General features: G+C 40.4%; 1 protein-coding gene across 1 annotated transcript; it reads left to right on the top strand.

Moving 5' to 3' along the window:
- Nucleotides 1–5351: 5351 nt before the first annotated feature.
- On the top strand, nt 5352–9788 carry LOC115686324 (selenium-binding protein 1-like). Its single transcript, XM_030611576.2, has 7 exons — nt 5352–5747; nt 6276–6471; nt 7413–7640; nt 7857–8088; nt 8208–8315; nt 8883–9155; nt 9281–9788. Exons 1-7 carry the CDS (start codon nt 5627–5629, stop codon nt 9560–9562), a joined length of 1440 nt encoding a protein of 479 aa, XP_030467436.1. The 5' UTR covers nt 5352–5626; the 3' UTR covers nt 9563–9788.
- Nucleotides 9789–19050: the final 9262 nt, after the last annotated feature.

Genomic DNA, 19050 nt, shown 5'->3' with positions numbered 1-19050 from the left:
ACGAATTTTTGGTACATGTCCAATTTAGTTCATAAAGTGTATAAAAGTGTTCGATGTAATCCTTCTATTAATTCAAGTTCAGGGACTAAGTTCAGAGACTGTATTAAACATTCATATAGTTCGGGGAGTAAATTGAACATGTACCCAAGTTCAGGGAGCACATTAAACAAATTAAAGTTTAGGGACCACAGTTAAAGTTTCGAGACTGTATTGAATAAATTAAAAATTCAGAGACCATGTTGCCAAAGTTCAGGGACTGTTTGTATCATTATCCGTAGGATCTAACAAGGAGAAGAACAAATTTTCTTCGGCCAGAACTTAGGGAGGTGATTTTGTCATAACTTTCGTATAACGCTCATTTGAGTGCCAAAACATTTTTGTAGGAAAATATTTGCCAAATCATTTATTTTCCACAAAACAAACGGAGCTTAATTAAGAGTGGATTTGTCACGAATTTAATAGTTTGAAATTTTTTGTGCTATGAAAATCAGTTTGGCGTAAATGTGATGTGGGTGTACCAATTGAGGACTTCTGTGGCACGAAATTAGTTCAGGGTATATGTAGCGTGGGTGTGCTAGTTTAGGGCTTTTTGTTGTATTAATTCTTAAATTTTCGGGCAATATTTTGTTGAATTTTTTTTTTTTTGCAAATCATTTTTGCTGACAAGCAGAGTTGGGGACGGTTATAATGTGATTTGGAAACTAGGGTTAACAAAGTCAACAGCAGAGTTGGGGACGGTTTTGGAATTCATGTTATGGACTTTAATTTTTTTTGCACTTGACCATTATTCAATGTGATTTGGAAAGTTGGGCTAATAAAATTAGAAGAAAATAAAAGGGAGAGGATTGGTTGTCTTGGCTTAATATAATAGATAGAGATCGATAGGATCTACACATTGACTTTCCCAAAAGTTTTTTGTTGAACAAATTAAAGTTTAGGGACCACAGTTAAAATTTCAAGACTGTATTGAATAAATTAAAAATTCAGAGACCATGTTGCTAAAGTTCAAGGACTGTTTGTATCATTATCCGTAGGATCTAACAAGAAGAAGAACAAATTCTCTTTGGCCAGAACTTAGGGAGGTGATTTTGTCATAACTTTCGTATAACACTCATTTGAGTGCAAAAACATTTTTTTAGGAAAATATTTGCCAAACCATTCATTTTCCGCAAAACAAACGGAGCTTAATTAAGAGTAGATTTGTCAGGAATTTAATAGTTTGGAAGTTTTTGTGCTACGAAAATCAGTTTGGCGTAAATGTGGTGTGGGTGTACCAATTGAGGATTTCCATGGTATGAAATTAGTTCAGGGTATATGTGGCGCGAGTGTACTAGTTTAGGGTTTTTTGTTATATTAATTCTTAAATTTTCGGGCAATATGTTGTTGATTTTTTGTTTTTGCAAATAAATTTTGCTGATAAGCAGAGTTGGGGATGGTTATAATGTGATTTGGAAACTTGGGTTAACAAAGTCAACAGCAGAGTTGGAGACGGTTTTGGAATTCATGTTTTGGATTTTAATTCGTTTTTCACTTGACCATTATTCAATGAGATTTGGAAACTTGCATTTTTTAATGTGATTTGGAAACTTGGGTTAACAAAGTCAACAGCAGAGTTGGGGACGGTTTTGGAATTCATGTTTTGGATTTTAATTTTTTTTTGCACTTGACTATTATTCAATGTGATTTGGAAAGTTGGGTTAATAAAATTAGAAGAAAATAAAAGGGAGAGGATTGGTTGTCTTGGCTTAATATAATAGATACAGATCGATATGATCTACACATTGACTTTCCCAAAAGTTTTTTGTTGAACAAATTAAAGTTCAAGGACCACAGTTAAAGTTCCGAGACTGCATTGAGTAAATTAAAAATTCAGAGACCATGTTGTCAAAGTTCAGGAACTATTTGTATCATTATCTGTAGGATCTAACAAGGAGAAGAACAAATTCTCCTTGACCAGAACTTAGGGAGGTGATTTTGCTATAACTTTCGTATAACGCTCATTTGAGTGCCAAAATATTTTTGTAAAAAAATATTTGCCAAACCATTCATTTTCCACAAAACAAACTGAACTTAATTAAGAGTAGATTTGTCACGAATTTAATAGTTTGGAATTTTTTGTGCTACGAAAATCAGTTTGGCGTAAATGTGGTGTGCGTGTACCAATTGAGGATTTCCGTGGCACGAAATTAGTTCTGGGTATATGTGACACGGGTGTGCCAGTTTAAGGTTTTTTGTTGTATTAATTCTTAAATTTTCGGGCAATATGTTGTTGAATTTTTTTTTTGTACATCATTTTTGCTGATAAGCAGAGTTGGGGAGGGTTGTGATGTGATTTGGAAACTTGGGTTGACAAAGTCAACAGCAGAGTTGGGGACGGTTTTGGAATTCATGTTTTGGATTTTAATTTTTTTTGCACTTGACCATTATTCAATGTTTTGACCCAAAAAAAAAAAGACCATTATTCAATGTGATTTGGAAACTTGCGTTTTTTAATGTGATTTGGAAACTTGGGTTAACAAAGTCAACAGCAGAGTTGGGGACGGTTTTGGAATTCATGTTTTGGATTTTAATTTTTTTTGCACTTGACCATTTATTCAATTTGATTTGGAAACTTGCGTTTTTAATGTGATTTGGAAACTTGGGTTAACAAAGTCAACAGCAGAGTTGGGGACGGTTTTGGAATTCATGTTTTGGATTTTAATTTTTTTTGCACTTGACCATTTATTCAATTTGATTTGGAAACTTGCGTTTTTTTAATGTGATTTGGAAACTTGGGTTAACAAAGTCAACAGCAGAGTTGGGGACGGTTTTGGAATTCATGTTTTGGATTTTAATTTTTTTTGCACTTGACCATTTATTCAATTTGATTTGGAAACTTGGGTTAATAAAATTAGAAGAAAATAAAAGGGAGAGGATTGGTTGTCTTGGCTTAATATAATAGATAGAGATTGATAGGATCTGCACATTGACTTTCCCAAAAGTTTTGTGGAAAACTTTGCAGATCATATTAATAAAATCATCTAATCTCCACCGTCTGATCTCTTTCTGTGATGTTGATGTCTTCATAAGGAGACAAATTCTAAAACTCATGGGTCCTAGTCATCAATCAAGATCGATCCATATCAATTCCTCAAATTGAAGTCTCCAAGGAGAGAAAACATTTGTTTTTTGGCAGCAGATAGGGTTGCCCCCACTAGATGTCGTGGCCAGCTGGGATTCCCAATTGTTTTGTCCATCGTCTTACTGATAAAATCTTAGGCTTATTTTAATAATTTAAAAATTAGTTTTCAAACAATGATCGCTTATGATTATTCATGAAAATATTTAAACATAAATTATTATCGATGATATAAAATATGTTTCATTGGATAATTATTTCAAGCGGTGTAAATGATCATTTAAAAAAATTATATTTTCTAACTCAATCATTTCTCAAAACAAACGAAGCCTTAGTGGAAAAAAAAAAAAAGGTAGCTAAGCGCTCATCCTAGTTTGTTTTGGACTATATCAATTATACTCTATGACATGCAATCTTTTCCCAAAGCCCTAATTTAACAACTAGATCACAAAAAAATACCATTTACGTTGCCCAACTACGAGATACATCATGCGCGGATCGAGACACTTCTTAACTGCTAACATTTTTTCTGATGGCTGCGATGCATACACTAGGTCTTGTATGGTGCAAAGTGGTCGTGAATCAAACAAATCTTTCGTGGCGTCTCGATTACCTGTGCGGGCTTATCCCCGGGGAATGGTGGCGAATCCTCGATTATCAAAAAAAAAAAAAAGACTATCCATATCAATTCCTTTGATGAAGTCTCCCAGATGCTAATGCTTTTTTTTTTTTTTTGTAGAGGATAAGGTCGGACGCTAGATGTCAAGCCAATCATGATTCCCAATTCTTTTGCCATTTTGTCTTACTAATAAAACCTTACTGGAAAAGGTATGCCTCGTCTTAAACTATGACCATTATGACATGTAAACTTTGTTTGAAGCGCTAGTGTTTTCTTTTTTTTTTGTCAACTTGCAGTGCTAGTTTAACAACTAAATGAAAAATTACATTTGCGTTTTCCAGTTACCACATACATCATGCGAAGAGACCTTTCAAATGTTAGAATGTCCAAGTTAAAAGTTTAAGTTATTTAGTGAATGAAGATCACGTGAATTTAAAGAGTATATGAGACTCGTTGTCAAGCCACATCAGTCAAATTGACAATATTGTCCTACATTGCTGACAGCGGATCTTATTGCTCTTTATATCCATGTGATCTCCCTTCACCTAATATTTTAAGTTTTTAACTTGAACATTTTGATGTGGCAATGCTATATCTTTTGCATATGTGCGTCCACTCCTCATCAATCAAATCATGTGTCGCTCCTAATCCAACTTGCACGTGAAAAAGCACGTTGAAATATTACAATGGGTTTATACATCAAGTCTAGGGTAGTGTGGATTAATTAGGATTCAAACGACCTTTCTTAGCCGATTGGAATACCTAGAGTGCATCGTCGGACTGATTGGTTATCTCCACCCATTTGCTCATAAAAAAAAAAACAATAATATCTAATACGCTAAACTTTCCTCACACCACACCACATATGGTAAAATATTTTGATAATAATCTTAACAATCTATTTTTTGAAAATTGCGATCAAACTCAATTGCTATGTTGATTTGCCACGTGTGTACTCACTCCTCGGGCCTTACCTGCGCATCCTCGTCAAGATCTCACAAGAAACCAAGCCATCACAGTTTTCGGTGATGTCCCTCCCGATTACTCTCACCTTCATCTTGTGCTCGTCGATACATCCCACCTAGACACTATTTTTTCAAGTTCCATCTTAACTAAGAAAATGACATATACAATTCATGAATTTTGACCCGATGTGCAGTATAATTTACGAACTTTCAATTTATTCAATCTGACTCCTTTTGACCCCAAAAAAAAAAAAACCTGGCTCCTAAATTTTACCTATATATCCTTGAAATAAACGAAAATGGAAGATTCAAAGGCAATAGGATAATCTTAGTGCACCTAGTCACGTCGCAAACTCAAATCCTATGATGATTTGCCACGTGTACAACTCACCCCTCGGGGCCCCACCCGCGCGTCCTCGTCTAGATCCCGCAAGAATCCAAAACCATCACAGTTTTCGGGTGATGTCGCTCCCGATCACTCTCAACTTGATCCCGTGCTCGCTCCTCCATACATCCCACCTAGACACCGTTCTTTTCGGGAGTTCCATCCTCGATAAAGACGCGACGTCAACTGACAAATTTGGTAAAGAAAATTTGGGTAAATTGATCTCCCCGATATATTTTCCTTTTGCGTTTCGATGAGATGAGATCGTGAACACGGACGAGATGAAAGGACAGATGCAGAGGAGGGTCGGTATGGTCTGCAAGTAGTCCGCCACCTCGGCATCTCAGAGTACCAGAGGAACAAGTCAAAAGCCAAGAGCGTCGGGTCAAATTGGAGGCCCAGTTCTCTGCGTCGTCGCGTCAGATATAAAGCTGTGCGCTGAGAGAGCCAAGGACTTCGTGCGCGCGAGAGAGAGAGAGAGAGAGAGAGACAGAGTGAGACAGAGAGAGAGACAGAGACAGAGAGACAGAGAGGGAGGGATGGCGGTCGAGGCGAGCAACGGTCGTGGGTACTGCGCGAAGGGACCGGGATACGCGACGCCGTTGGAGGCCATGTCCGGCCCGCGAGAGAAGCTCCTCTACGTTACTTGCGTTTACTCTGGTGCGTTACTTTCGCTCCGTTCGTTTTGTAACCAGCCCGTTGGATTTGTTTAGACATTTTTTTTTGTGGGTTTGTCTTGGCATCTTCATTCGGTACTCTCCTCTGTTCTGTTCTGTTCTGTTCCTCGACACAGTCCACTGATTAACCCAAGAACAAAGAACGGAACCAGGTTCATATGGCAAGGTCTTGGCCTATATCCTGTGATATGAACGATCTGTGTCTTATTTAGTTCTCGATACGTAACTTCTCGTACTGGTTTTGAACATATGGTGAGGTCTTTCTAGGAAGAGTGGTTGATTTTCACTTGATGGGTGAAATGGGTTCTTTATGAGGAATCAATTCACTGTTCCTAAATTGAGGGATCCCATTTTGGGTGAAAACAATATGCTAATTTCGGCGCCTACTTGTCGTTTCTTGTTTTGCTCACCAAACACGCTGTATGTTGCTTATGTATGATATCTGGCTTGTGTTGGTGGTTGGATTATCCAAATCGAAAAGGGATGTGAGAATTTTTCATTGTTGGGTCAGGAACTGGAATTGAGAAACCCGATTACCTGGCCACGGTGGACGTCGATCCAAGCTCGCTCAGCTACTCGGAAGTCATCCACAGGGTTCCCATGCCGTACTTGGGCGACGAACTCCATCACTCTGGATGGAACTCATGCAGCTCTTGCCATGGAGATCCGTCGGCCGTAAGGCGTTTTCTGATCCTGCCATCTTTGATGTAAGAACCTTATTCTCGTAAGCCTTCTATTTTTTCACAATTTTCTTGATGTTCGGGGAAAAAGATCGGCAACTTGTTGAGGAGAGAGCTGGTATTATGATGAACTGACGCAGTTTCATTGTTTTGAGTGCATCATTTCTGACAATAACAGCCTTTGCAGTTTATGTAGTCCTCTGCCAGAATATCTTTTGGCATCTGATTGCATGTAATTTAGAATATTGATTGGCATACTAAGTGATGTCGACAGTCTCTTGGCAATGTTAAGCGCGGTCTATTTTTTTTTTTAAAACGCTAGTGTGCTATTTACCAAATTAGTATGCCATTTAATCATACCGGTGTTACTGTACATAGTACTTAGTCTTCACATAAATGTTTCTTCTTTTTTTTTTCTTTTGGAATTCATCTGGACTCTTGCTTTTGGACTGCAGTACGCAGTGAACTCATGCTTTGTGGATGCAATTGATTCATTATATTGACCCCGTCTTCATCCTTGTCTTTCATCTTCATTAGTCATAGTCGCTGTATTCCTACATCCTGCTGTGAGATCTCATCTGATCAGTTTTCTTGCCTTTCCTACCTGAAGTTGAATCAAAAGGAATGCACATGTCTTACTGCTGAAATTCCGTGAGATCATTTGGGCACAATTTACAAGTAGTTAGCATTCCGGACTTTATAAAATCTTGTCATGCTTGATTACAATTTTAAGTGAGGCAGTTTTTGAGATCGCCTGCCGCTTCTATGTCCTACTCGTAAGTTTATTCTTTTATTACAGTTACTTATGTTCGATGAAAGATGCCCCTCCATTTGATGGGAAAACTAGGAACTTCACTTACTCTGGATTGGCAATTATTCTTCTGTAGCTTCTCTTTCTTTTATTGAATCAGCAGCCAAAGCTTCTCTTTCATATACATATAGCCTACAAAGTACATTGCATCTTTCAGATCCGGCCGCATATATGTGATCGATACAAAGACCAATCCTCAAGCTCCAGCTCTGCATAAGGTTGTTGAGCCAAAAGACATTATTGGGAAGACTGGACTTGCTTATCCGCACACGTCCCATTGCCTTGCTTCTGGTGATATCATGGTGTCGTGCCTCGGTGACCAAGATGGAAAAGCTGAGGGAAATGGCTTTCTGCTCCTTGATTCAGAATTCAATGTGAAAGGAAGGTTATAACTGTCGAATCATGTGCACAGATCTTTTCATCGCTTTCATTTGGATACATGTCAAACAATCGGTGGTGCCAATTTATTCGACTTGTCGCGTCTGGCATTGTTCAAGTTTTTTCTTTCTATTTTCTCCTTTGTATCATGTCTATATTTTTACCCTAACTGTCATCTATATGCGGCTCTGAATTTCAATTGCGACTGATTTATGTACATAAGGTGGGAGAAACCTGGGCACAGTCCCCTCTTTGGTTATGATTTCTGGTACCAACCCCGGCACAAGACGATGATCAGCTCATCGTGGGGAGCCCCAGCAGCTTTCATCAAAGGTTTTAACCTTCAGCATGTGGCCGACGGTCTATACGGGAGGCATCTCCATGTGTACAGCTGGCCTAATGGTGAGCTCAAGCAAACATTGGACCTGGGCGACACTGGCCTCTTACCGCTTGAGGTAATTTAAAAACTTAGCGGCTGTAGGTTCAGTTTTGTTTAGGTTGGTTATGTTTTGGTTCTTGTCAAGCCACTGCAAGCTCAAAATTCTCAGAACAACGCCTTGCTGATTTATTGTAGATAAGATTCCTGCATGATCCTTCCAAGGACGTGGGATTTGTTGGGTGTGCATTGACCAGCAATATGGTGCGCTTCTTCAAGACCCAGGATGGCTCGTGGAGCCATGAGGTATTCATGTTTAGATTCCTGATATTTCGCTCTTGGCAATAGCTGAAATCAAACTTCTAGTAGTGGTGTCAAGTGGCATGGCAAGTTCTTGAAATTTAGAGACTACCTGTATTGGAACTCTTTCTGAGAGCCAGCCAGAATGTCTAAAAAAATGAAGTCAAGGTTCAACTGAGTTAAATATCTCAGTGGCGGTCAGTGCTGTTTTAGAGTCATTTAAAAATGTGGTGACAGGACCGGGATGAATGTATCTTTTATTTGTGCAAAGATAAAATTACAAGGGATATTTAACTCTTGTTATTGATTGACAAAAACCTATGATTGTTGCAGTTTCGCCAACTTTGGGAAGTACAACAAAATTCTTACCTGTCTTCTTAATAAAATCAGCGATCTGGTTGAATTTTACTTTTTCTCTCGTCATCTCTCCCCTTTTCAATGCCTTTTTTTTTTCCATGTCTCCATACTTTCTCTTCTAATTTGGTACTTGGCTTTTATCATATCACCCTGCAGATTGCCGCTATTATGATAATATGCAGCCCGGTAATGTCTTTTTCCCACTGGTTTATGCAGGTGGCTATGTCAGTTAAACCTCTGAAGGTCCAAAACTGGATCCTTCCTGAAATGCCTGGACTCATAACAGATTTCTTGATATCGCTCGATGATCGTTATTTGTACTTTGTGAACTGGCTTCACGGGGACGTGAGGCAGTATAACATTGAGGACCCTGAAAATCCTGTGCTCGTGGGCCAAGTATGGGTCGGGGGAATGATTCAGAAGGGAAGCGCAGTTGTGGCAGAGAAAGAAGATGGTACGACATGGCAAGTTGATGTTCCTGAGATAAAGGTATATGTCTGTTTCAATTTTATGTGGAACAACAATGGTAAAAGCTGATTACGGTACAGATTTCTTAATCTCGCGTGATAATTGCAAGAATATTACTTTTTTGACCCCTTCATGCATTGCTTCAGGGAAATAAACTCAGAGGAGGACCTCAAATGATCCAGTGTAGCTTAGATGGCAAGCGACTCTACGTCACAAACTCACTCTTCAGCACTTGGGATCGCCAGTTCTATCCTCAACTGCTGGAGAAAGGATCGCACATGCTGCAGATTGATGTCGACACCGAGAGAGGAGGCCTCAAAATAAACCCAAACTTCTTCGTGGACTTTGGCTCCGAGCCTGATGGCCCATCCCTAGCTCACGAAATGAGGTATCCAGGAGGCGATTGCACTTCGGACATATGGATTTGAGCATGCTAGATGTGTTGAAAAAAGAGTCAAGTGCCGCAATCTTATCGTCTCAGTGCTGAGCTGGCCATTGGCCTTTACTAATTGTCGCTAGGGGTTTGAAAGGCTGGGCATGGTCTCTCCTGAATAACCATGTCCGTCATGCTTTCAAGAAGGTTTGAAATGTAACTTTACTGTTAATATTTGAATTTGCCAATCTCCAGTTAAGAACCTTATGCTTTTTGATCAATTATGAGTTCTTGTATTTAATGCTTAATTTTGAGTTCCTAGTGGTCCATCATGATTGTCGACCCGAAGTGAAATCCAATGTCTTAACAAAGGATTGCTTGTTAAAATTGCTCTGCCGAAATGAACTTACATCCAAAAATGCAGAATCATAGGTAGCTATGTTCGAGTCGTCTGTCAAGACATACATAAGCACATTCTTATTGAAACAACAAAGAAGACGCATAAATCCTGGACTAGCCTGACAGAAAGCTCGTTCCGGTGGCTCAATTCGACTTCCCAATATTATCAATATCGATCCTTGTAAACCAGCTGTGTCGAACCCATCCCAAATAGAACATAATCGAGCCACAACTCCCGCGATGCTCATCCGGTTTCCTGGCGTGCCAATGTACCACGCTATTCCGGCTTCCTACAGACCATGACAGGACCCTCTGGAACTATGCAGTCTCTGCCGTTTCGGGTTGAATTCCTGTCTGTTTCCAGACAAAATGGAGTTGGTAATCTCCAGAACTCTTTGGGGCAGATGGCTTGTGGAGGGACTAGAGTTTTTGTACTAGGAAGATGAAGCTCCATCAAGTTGGGAATGCCCACGCGAAGGTTGATTTTTCCAAGACAGACAAACCAGTTGCTTTAGGAATTTTCAGAGAGGGTGGACTTACTCCAGACGGCTCGTTACCAGCCGGACTCAGGTGGGATTTAGTACCTGCAAGCTTTGTTTTGACCAGTCTGTATCTTGACATGGCTTGTCCAGCCTGTGAATATTCCCGAGGTATTTATTTCATCAAGTGGGGATGTGCCAGACTTCGTGATGACCGAATTATAAAACAATTTAGAGGGTATTCCCTCTCTCTCTATGGAAGAAAGAGATAAAGGAAAAATTGGGGTGTGAGACTGGCATGTTAAAAAAATAAGGAACGCACCCATAGAGCCCGCCTCACAGGATAGGAATAGGCCACGGAGGCTCTCGTAGGAGCGAAAGCTCTCATTCTTTTAGTGAATTTACTTCTTAACCGAATATCAAAATTTCAAAGGAAGCTCCTGGTTATATACTGAGGAGTTTCTCGATGATACTGGGGATTTCTTCACGGTGTCATTACGCCAATTCTTAACCGGTTACAACCGGCAAGGATTGGTCCGACTGAAATATTGAAAAGAATGTAAAACAAGTGAAGAGAGAAAGGGGAGAGCAGTCGGGACAAAGCGGCGGGCAAAAAGGTGAAGGGGGTGGGCAAAAAAATATAACAGGAGTTCAGCCTCTGTGTTTCTTTTTGCCAATGGCAATAAACCTGCCTCCATGTATTTCGGAAAAATTCAGCATTGCTAGGAAATGTCTTAATAACAAGTTATTTGAAGGAATATAGTTCCAGTTTCTAATGTTTTTTTTTTTTTTGGTAAGGTAGTTCCAGTTTCTAATGCTTGATTGCACTTACGCTATAAAATATATTATTGAGGAAAAAACCTAAGTTCCATGCGCAATCTTGCAATGCATGGACTATAAACCTCAAATCTAGACGTGATCATGGACTCTTTATAGGGGAAAATTATTAAAAAGTTTTAAACCTGTTGCAGTTGTGCCAGTTCAATCCTAATTTTTTTTTTCAATTAAGTCCTAAATATTTTGCATTTGTGCCAATTCAATCCATCCGGCAAATTTTTGATCGGAAATCGCCAACATAGATGCCGACCTTTCTACGTGCGCGGCCGGCGCTCATGAATAAATTTTAATAATTTTTTGAATTTTTTATTTAATTTTTCCTTTTCAGTTTTTTTTTTCTTTTCTTTTCATTTCCTTTTCCTTCTTTTATTTTATTTTTTCCTACTGTGGCGGCCACTAGGCGAGGGCCACGGAGCCTCGTTGGCCCTCGCCCGACCTCGTCATGGCTGAGGCCATGGGCTAAGGTGACCTCGCCCGTAGCTGGCGAGGCCGTGGCCGCCTTCGCGATGGTGTAGGAAGGAAGAGGAAAGCGATCGACAAATTCCTTCCCAGCTGCGTCATTCTGGACTCCTGAATTAGCACGACAGACAAGAACGAACCACAACTACGGAAAATAGAGAAAGGTTCGTGATGGTGGAGAGAGAAACAAAATCAAGAGAGAGGACGACGGAGCCCCAACCGGGGAGAGTGGGGGGGGCGAAATCGGAAGCGGCTTCGAGCAAGCAAGAGGTGTCTTGGGTTAAATCGGTACAAATGCAAAAAATTTAGGACTAAGTTTGAATTCGCACAATTGCAATATGTTTATGACTTCTTCTTTTTTTTTTTTATAATTTTCCCAAATGTCTTGGGTTAAGGCTTTGGATTAGGGAACTATGAATTGTGGGTGCTCGAGCTCAGCTAGATTTCCTTGCCAAGAAGGCCGCCAATTGTCAGTCTTACTCTTAAACGAAGCGTCCTCATTTCTGTCATTTCAACTGAAGAACGGGAAGATTGCGCAGTGGAAATGTTCGTTCCAATCATTCATTATGGACACGGCACTCTCCTAATTTCCTTGAACATTTCACAAAACAGCAAAACAACAAGGAGGAAACGCATAACATGACCGCCGATCCGATCATCGACCACGCGACACTCTCCTCGGGGACAAATCCGATTCCGACGATCGCGATCCCGTTAATGATGAGCAAGAACGCTATGTCCACCGAGAGAGGCGTGATCGGGTGCTCGTAACCCTGCGCAATCTGCTTCCATGGGTGAAGATGGCCGAACCACCAAACGACCAAGCCGTAGATGAAGAGAAACGACAATCCCATCAGGACTAGTATCCGGCCGGTCCAAGAGTTCCGGTGCGCGTGCTCCCTGGTCACAAGGTACGACGAAGGCAAGGAAGAAGACTCTCCAGTAGTGGGAGTCGAACAGCTTGCCGAGCTGGAGCCGGTGGAACGCGAGGTGGTATAGAGATGTGAGCGAGGCTGCTGTCGACAGCAACGTGACTTGGTAATGGAGATGGCGTTCGAGGAGGAACATGAGCGCGTCGCAGTAGTAGACGACGGCCGCGAACAGGGCGAGATCGCGGAGATAGACTGTCGATACCGATCGTGCCATTTTCGGAGTTGGATCTGTGCGGATGAGAACGGAGGTGGGGAGAGATGAAGAAGGGAAGGGTTGAAATAGATAGAGTCTTGGTCAAAGAGTTGACTTTATTTATGAGATTATTTCAATTATTTTCTGCAGGAGTCAACTGTGGAAGATGCAAAGAAATTGCCTTCATTGCAAAATAAACAATTATCCATTTTAAATTGTGATGGTTTTGATCTTTCTCTCGCGTAATACAATGACCCGTGTCTCCTATAGAAGACACTTGTTATGCTTTAGGTCCAACTTTCGAACTTTGGACATTTCATGTAACAATAATGGAGATATCGATGAAATGGAGGCCTCTCCACCGTTTTTTCTGATCTTTGACGTAACGAAGGTTGATAGACTTTGATGGACTTTGGCCTGAGATTGCAGCAAATAAGGGCCTGGAAAGATTTGATGGAAGATAATTCGTCGCGGGAAAATTTCCGGCGAAACATCTTTTTGATATGCCCAATGGGACGCATTGTGGCTGGTTTGAGGAGATACAAAGGTGCGCATGAGGAATCAACTCGATCCTGACAATGTTGATGGAAAAAACTCACAAATACTATCTACCAACGAGAGGGTAGGACATTCTAAGTCGTCAACGGCGCCGACGGCAACATATCATGCTGACATTCCAAGACAACTCACCGATGAGCAGAGGAGTCAGTTGGAGCCAAGCCCGGTAACAGTAATAAGGGATGATAAAAGCAAAGTAAATCCAATACGAGTCGGGCAAAGAGTATACATGGCCTTTTTATTACACCCCGGGATAGGCCCTCGTAAGCGGTACCTTAAACTAATAATTTCTATATCTCAACGAATTAAGCCTATCGTTAAACGCAATTCCGAACTAAATGCCACACTAACTACTTTTTTTTATTTTTTATTTTATCTTTTCTCCTTACCAACTTTCTTCTTTTTTAATTTACTCAGAATAACATGACCTAACATCTACATTACACTAAAAATACTAGATGCACCGTAAATTAACTTTGAACAATATGGAGTTAAACCAGGACTCAAACATAACTAAAAACTATAGTTTAGCACTAAACTATCACCATATCTCCTAGAATGCTAATTTTTCTTGTATCTTTCCATTTACAAGTTCTTGTGCCTCTTTTTCACCTATACTAATGGCATCATGATTTAACAACAAGATTACAATAAACAGTGCGATTAACGACAGATAAGACCACGGTTACACTAATAAAAACTTAATAACCCTAAAACATGCGATTCCGACACTGATACTTACACTCAGGTTAAAAAGAGGCGCCCCGAGAGAACCCAATACCATTGTTAGAGCCAAATGAGAGCCCAAGGCCCGCTGTCCAGCACGTTCAGGCTGCTATCAAAGGCTCTGGATAGCGGGCTCTTGGTGCTCATATTTGCCTAAAATGAACTCGAACGGCAATGGAAGTACCTAGAATAGAAACAACAAACAATCACCCGATGTTTTGAAAAGGGTGTATCTCGTTCCTAAATTTCATTCAGCTCAATATAGAATTGATACCTACTTTCCCGTTTGTAGGCAGTGGAGACAGAACAGAGGTCTACCAGGTAGACATGATAGGGCGTCAAGTGTTGGGACTTTCCAAAAAAATCAATTTTACGGTCAATTTTACGGCCTAATTCCAAAAAAAAAAAAACACCAATTTTAGGTTGAGTGACAATTTTGGCCCCAATTTTTTTTGTCTCATAAAAAAATCACAAACTTTCACTTAAATCCCAAATTTGGTCCCCCTTGACTTAGAACCATTGATCATCCAACTTGAATATTCTACTTTAGCAATAAATCCACGTGGCTTGCTGACTAGATTTAAAGCACTATTCATGTCTTCTTTTATGAGCCACAGCTTGAAGAATAACAGTGAACTGTTCATCTCTCTTCACTTTACTGGTAAGTCAAAAAAATCTCCAGATTGAACACAAAAGGGGGTACCTCATTCCGATTCTTCATCCAATGCTTTACAATCAAATGACATGTTCCTTTCTCATGTGCAGGAAGTAATTCGTTCCTAGACATATCTTGACTTAATTCAGGAAATAATAAATCCTCTCTTTTTATCTAGAAATTCCTCAGCAGAGTAAAAATCCTCAATGTTCCATCTCTTATTTTGCAGATAAAGGAATGTTTTTGGCCACAATGGTAACAACTCCTACCAAGAAAACATGATGAGGTTGAATCATCCACTTCAACGCAAAAGGGAGTGTATTGTTCCTAAATTGAATCCAATTAAGTGTAGAAGTAAGATGCCCCGTTTCCATTGTGGTAGGTGATAAACGGGGCCAATCACCCAATGGGCAACCACTCTTACCGATATAATTCCTTTCTAATGAAATTTAGGTTTGTAGACCCTTCAGGAAGAGCTCTCTAAAGTTTTGGCTGTCATTTCTTTGATTCGTAAGGATGTATTCCTAGAAACCCTAGGTATCTCTCGAATGGTAAGGGATTGAAGGCTTTTCACTATCTTCTAGCCATAAGGGTTTGTAGACTCAGCTTCCTTTCGAGTGACAGGTGTTTGTAGACTCTTCACTCTCTTCCAACCCTAAGATTTTGTAAGCTGTTGGATTTCATTTCAAGTCTTAGGTGAGTAATCTTAGGCATTTTATCTTAGGAAAAAGATGATGGACAATGGATTGATGACCAAGAACAACTGAAAATATGGCCATCTCGTATTTCCAGAATTTGTACGCTACAAAACACTGAAGGAATCTCTTAGTTCAATGGCTCATATTCAACTCCAACGTTTGTCAAGACATCTGTGTAGGGATGAAATTCAGAATGCAGTGTTTCGAATGGGACCTTTTAAAGCGCCAGGACTATATGGTTTTCAAGCAATATTTTATCAGCATCAATGGGTAACTGGCAAGGGTTCAATCAATTTTGAAATTAAAAAACTTTGGCTTGGTGCTAGGAAGTTGGAAAGTATCAACCAAATCTCTTATTACCTTAATTCCAAAATTGATTTTCCTGAAAGGTTGGAGCAATTTGAGACCTATTAGTATCTGTAACATTTCCTTCAAAATAATCACTAAGATTATAGTGAATCAGCTAAAGGAAGTAATGCCAAACTTGACTTTACCCAACCTAGTGAGCTTTTTTTCGGGCCACCAAATCCAAGATAATATCATCGTTGCTCTGGAAATCATTCCCTCAATACGCAAAATGAAGGGGAAGAAAGGCCACATGCTAGTCAAGATAGATTTGGAGAAGGCATACGATAGGTTGAGCTGGGAATTCATTTAATAGACCCTTCACATGGCTGGACTTCTGGGTTCATTGGTGGATCTCATCATGCGATGTATTATGACTAACGGTCCGTAGCTTCTTTGGAATGGGGAACTAACAAAAGTGTTCCATCCTTTAAGGGGTGTGAGACAAGGGGATCCGCTTTCACCTTACATCTTTGTTCTTTGTATGGTCACTTAATCATGGATTTGGTTGAGAAGGGTGACTGGAAGCCGTTTCGAACTTATCAAGGAAGTCTGTGATCTCTAATTTGATGTTTTTGGATAATCTCCTTTCATTTGCTGAAGCCTCTGTTGATCAAATGTAGGTTATTAAATGGTGCCTTGACTCCTTCTGCAATGCTTCAGGTCAGAAGGTTAGTGCTACTAAATCTAAATTCTTTTGTTCTAAGAATGTCCCTTGGTACAAAATGCTCCATATTAGTACTGTGGGAGGCTTTTCTCTTACAAGTAATCTTGGCAAATACTTAGGAGTGTTTTTGCTTCATGAACGAGTTACTCGAAGAAATTACCAGCCTACCGCTGATAAAGTACACAGTAAATTGAGTGGGTGGAAAGCTGAAAATCTATTTCTTGTGGGAAGAATCACCCTACTTCAATTTGTTGCTATGGCTATGCCTTTATATGTGATGCAAGCAGCGAAGCTGAGCGAAATTGTCGAAGTTTTGTTTGGGAAGATGTGTTAGATAAAAAGAAGATGCATCTAGTGGGATGGGAGAAGCTTTGCCAACCGAAGAATTGGGAAGGGTTAGGACTTCGAAGTTCAAGAAAAAGTAATAAAGCATTGCCTATGAAACTTGCTTGTTCCTTAGTTCGAAGTGAGAGTCCTTATGGCTGACTTTATTCGAGACAAGTATAACTGATTTGAAATACTACTTGATTTCATTCAAACTCGTACAACTTATTCTTCACTATGGAAAGTGCTCAGTGAAGTATGGTCTAACATCTTAGACGATATGAGATGGGTAGCGGTTAATGAGAGACAGATAACTTGGGTGATGAAGTTGGTCCCTTGGTCCATTGGATTTTGCCATGTGCTACAATTCCAAATCTTGACTACCTTGTTTTTAAATTTTGTTTGTAACAAAATGATGCGGAATCTATTAGTGGTGCGTTTTTGGACCGATTGGACAGCAGAAGTCCAAACGGAAGGCGAAACAAAGATGTGACTAGAACCGGTGGACCCGATCGACGACATTGGATATTTTTATGAGTTAATTTAAAAGGCAGTTTTCTAATTTTGATGTTTTACGCTTTCCAATTCAGATTAGGTAACTTTCCTATTATGATTAGGTTTCCAATTTAGATTAGGTAACTTTCCTATTATGATTAGGTTTCCTATTGTAATTAGGTTTAACCCCTATAAAAGGGTGTTTAGGGTTGTTTTGAAGACAGAACATTCTTATCATCAATATTGAATTTCGAGATTTTTCTCTCTAAGCAAGGTTTTGCTTGAATTATTCGCGGAACGCTGCGTCAGTGGTATCGAGCCTATGGCGACCGGCGGTGGTCTTTGTGACGATGCTCGGGAGACCGAGCCCCAACCCTTGGGGACGACGCGCGTAACGCGTTTGGAGCGGCGTTTAATGGAACGCTTGGATCAACGATTCGATCAAAGTCTTCGTCGTTTCAAGAACGATTTGACGAGTTAACGAACGATTCGAAGGTCTCGGCGTTGATGTGAACCGGAATCGGCGGAGCGACGAAGGCCGGGTGCGAGATCTTGCTCGCGGTGATCCTATTGATAGGCCTGTTCATGTCTCGCGAGAATAACCCTCTATTTTCGAGAGTTCGGAAGAAGAAGAAACTGAAAATTTTGATGAGAACGTCTGCGATTATGGCGGCAGGCGTCGTCATGGAGGATTTCAAAGAGGATATGATCGAAGAGATGGAAGACGACGCTATGATGATCGTGAAGGTAACGACTTTAAATTGAAAGTCGATATCTCTTATTTTAATGGTAGTCTAGGCATAGAAGAATTTACGGATTGGCTTGGCGATATAGATAGATTTTTCGACTATATGGAGACCCCGGTGAGAAAAAGGTGCGATTAGTAGCTGTAGATTAAAGGGCGGTGCGTCTACATGGTGGAAGAGATTACGAGAATAGGAGAGAACGAGAAGGGAAAGAGAGAGTTCGAACTTGGACTAGGATGAGGAGGCTGCTTGAAGCAAGAATTTCTTCCACCCGACTATGAGCGATTATGTTCCAAAGCAATACCAACGTTGCCGGCGGGCAATCGGACTGTGCATGAGTATACGGCCGAATTTATGAGATTGGCGGAGCGGAATAATTTATCGAGACGGAGGGACAAGCAGGTGGCCGATATCTTGATGGTTTGAAACCCTTCATTCGAGAAAAATTGGAGTGCGGTTCTGCGAAATTTAACCGAAGCCAAGAATATGGCGACGAAGGCGCGAATTGATGCAAAAGATAGGGAAGAAGAGGCTACGAAAATTATCGAGGTAGTAGCTCGAGCGGCGGTAGAAAAGAGCAGTTTCAATAATCGCTTTAAGCGGCGAAATCAAGAAGATAAGGCGGTAGAAAAGCGCCCTATGAACGAGCCGAGGGATAAGAGAACGCAAGCACGAAACTGAACCCTAACCCTTATACTAAACCAGCCGCGATAAAGTGTTACAGTGTAATCAGCCCGGCACCGTTCTAATGAATGCCCTCGGAGAAAAGACGCGTAAACGTAGCGGCGAGAGAAGAGGAGGAAGATGGATATTGCTGTGCGCCGGATGGTGAGGACGATGATTTTGAAGATGAAGAAGAGGAGCAAGTAAATTGTGTGGTGCGTAGAATGATGTTGGCCCCAAAACAAGAAGATGATTCGCGCGCCATCGGTTATTCCGAACCGGTGCACCATTCAGGAAAGATCTTTCTTGTGGTTATTGATAGTAGAAGTATGGAGAATATCATTGGGAAGGAGGCAGTGAAGAAGGC

Source organism: Syzygium oleosum, unplaced genomic scaffold (assembly GCF_021117445.2).
Source record: "Syzygium oleosum isolate NSW1041296 unplaced genomic scaffold, Sole_v2.1 Sole_v2.01, whole genome shotgun sequence".
Taxonomy (NCBI): domain Eukaryota; kingdom Viridiplantae; phylum Streptophyta; class Magnoliopsida; order Myrtales; family Myrtaceae; genus Syzygium; species Syzygium oleosum.
This window is presented reverse-complemented; position numbering and strand designations above follow the sequence as displayed.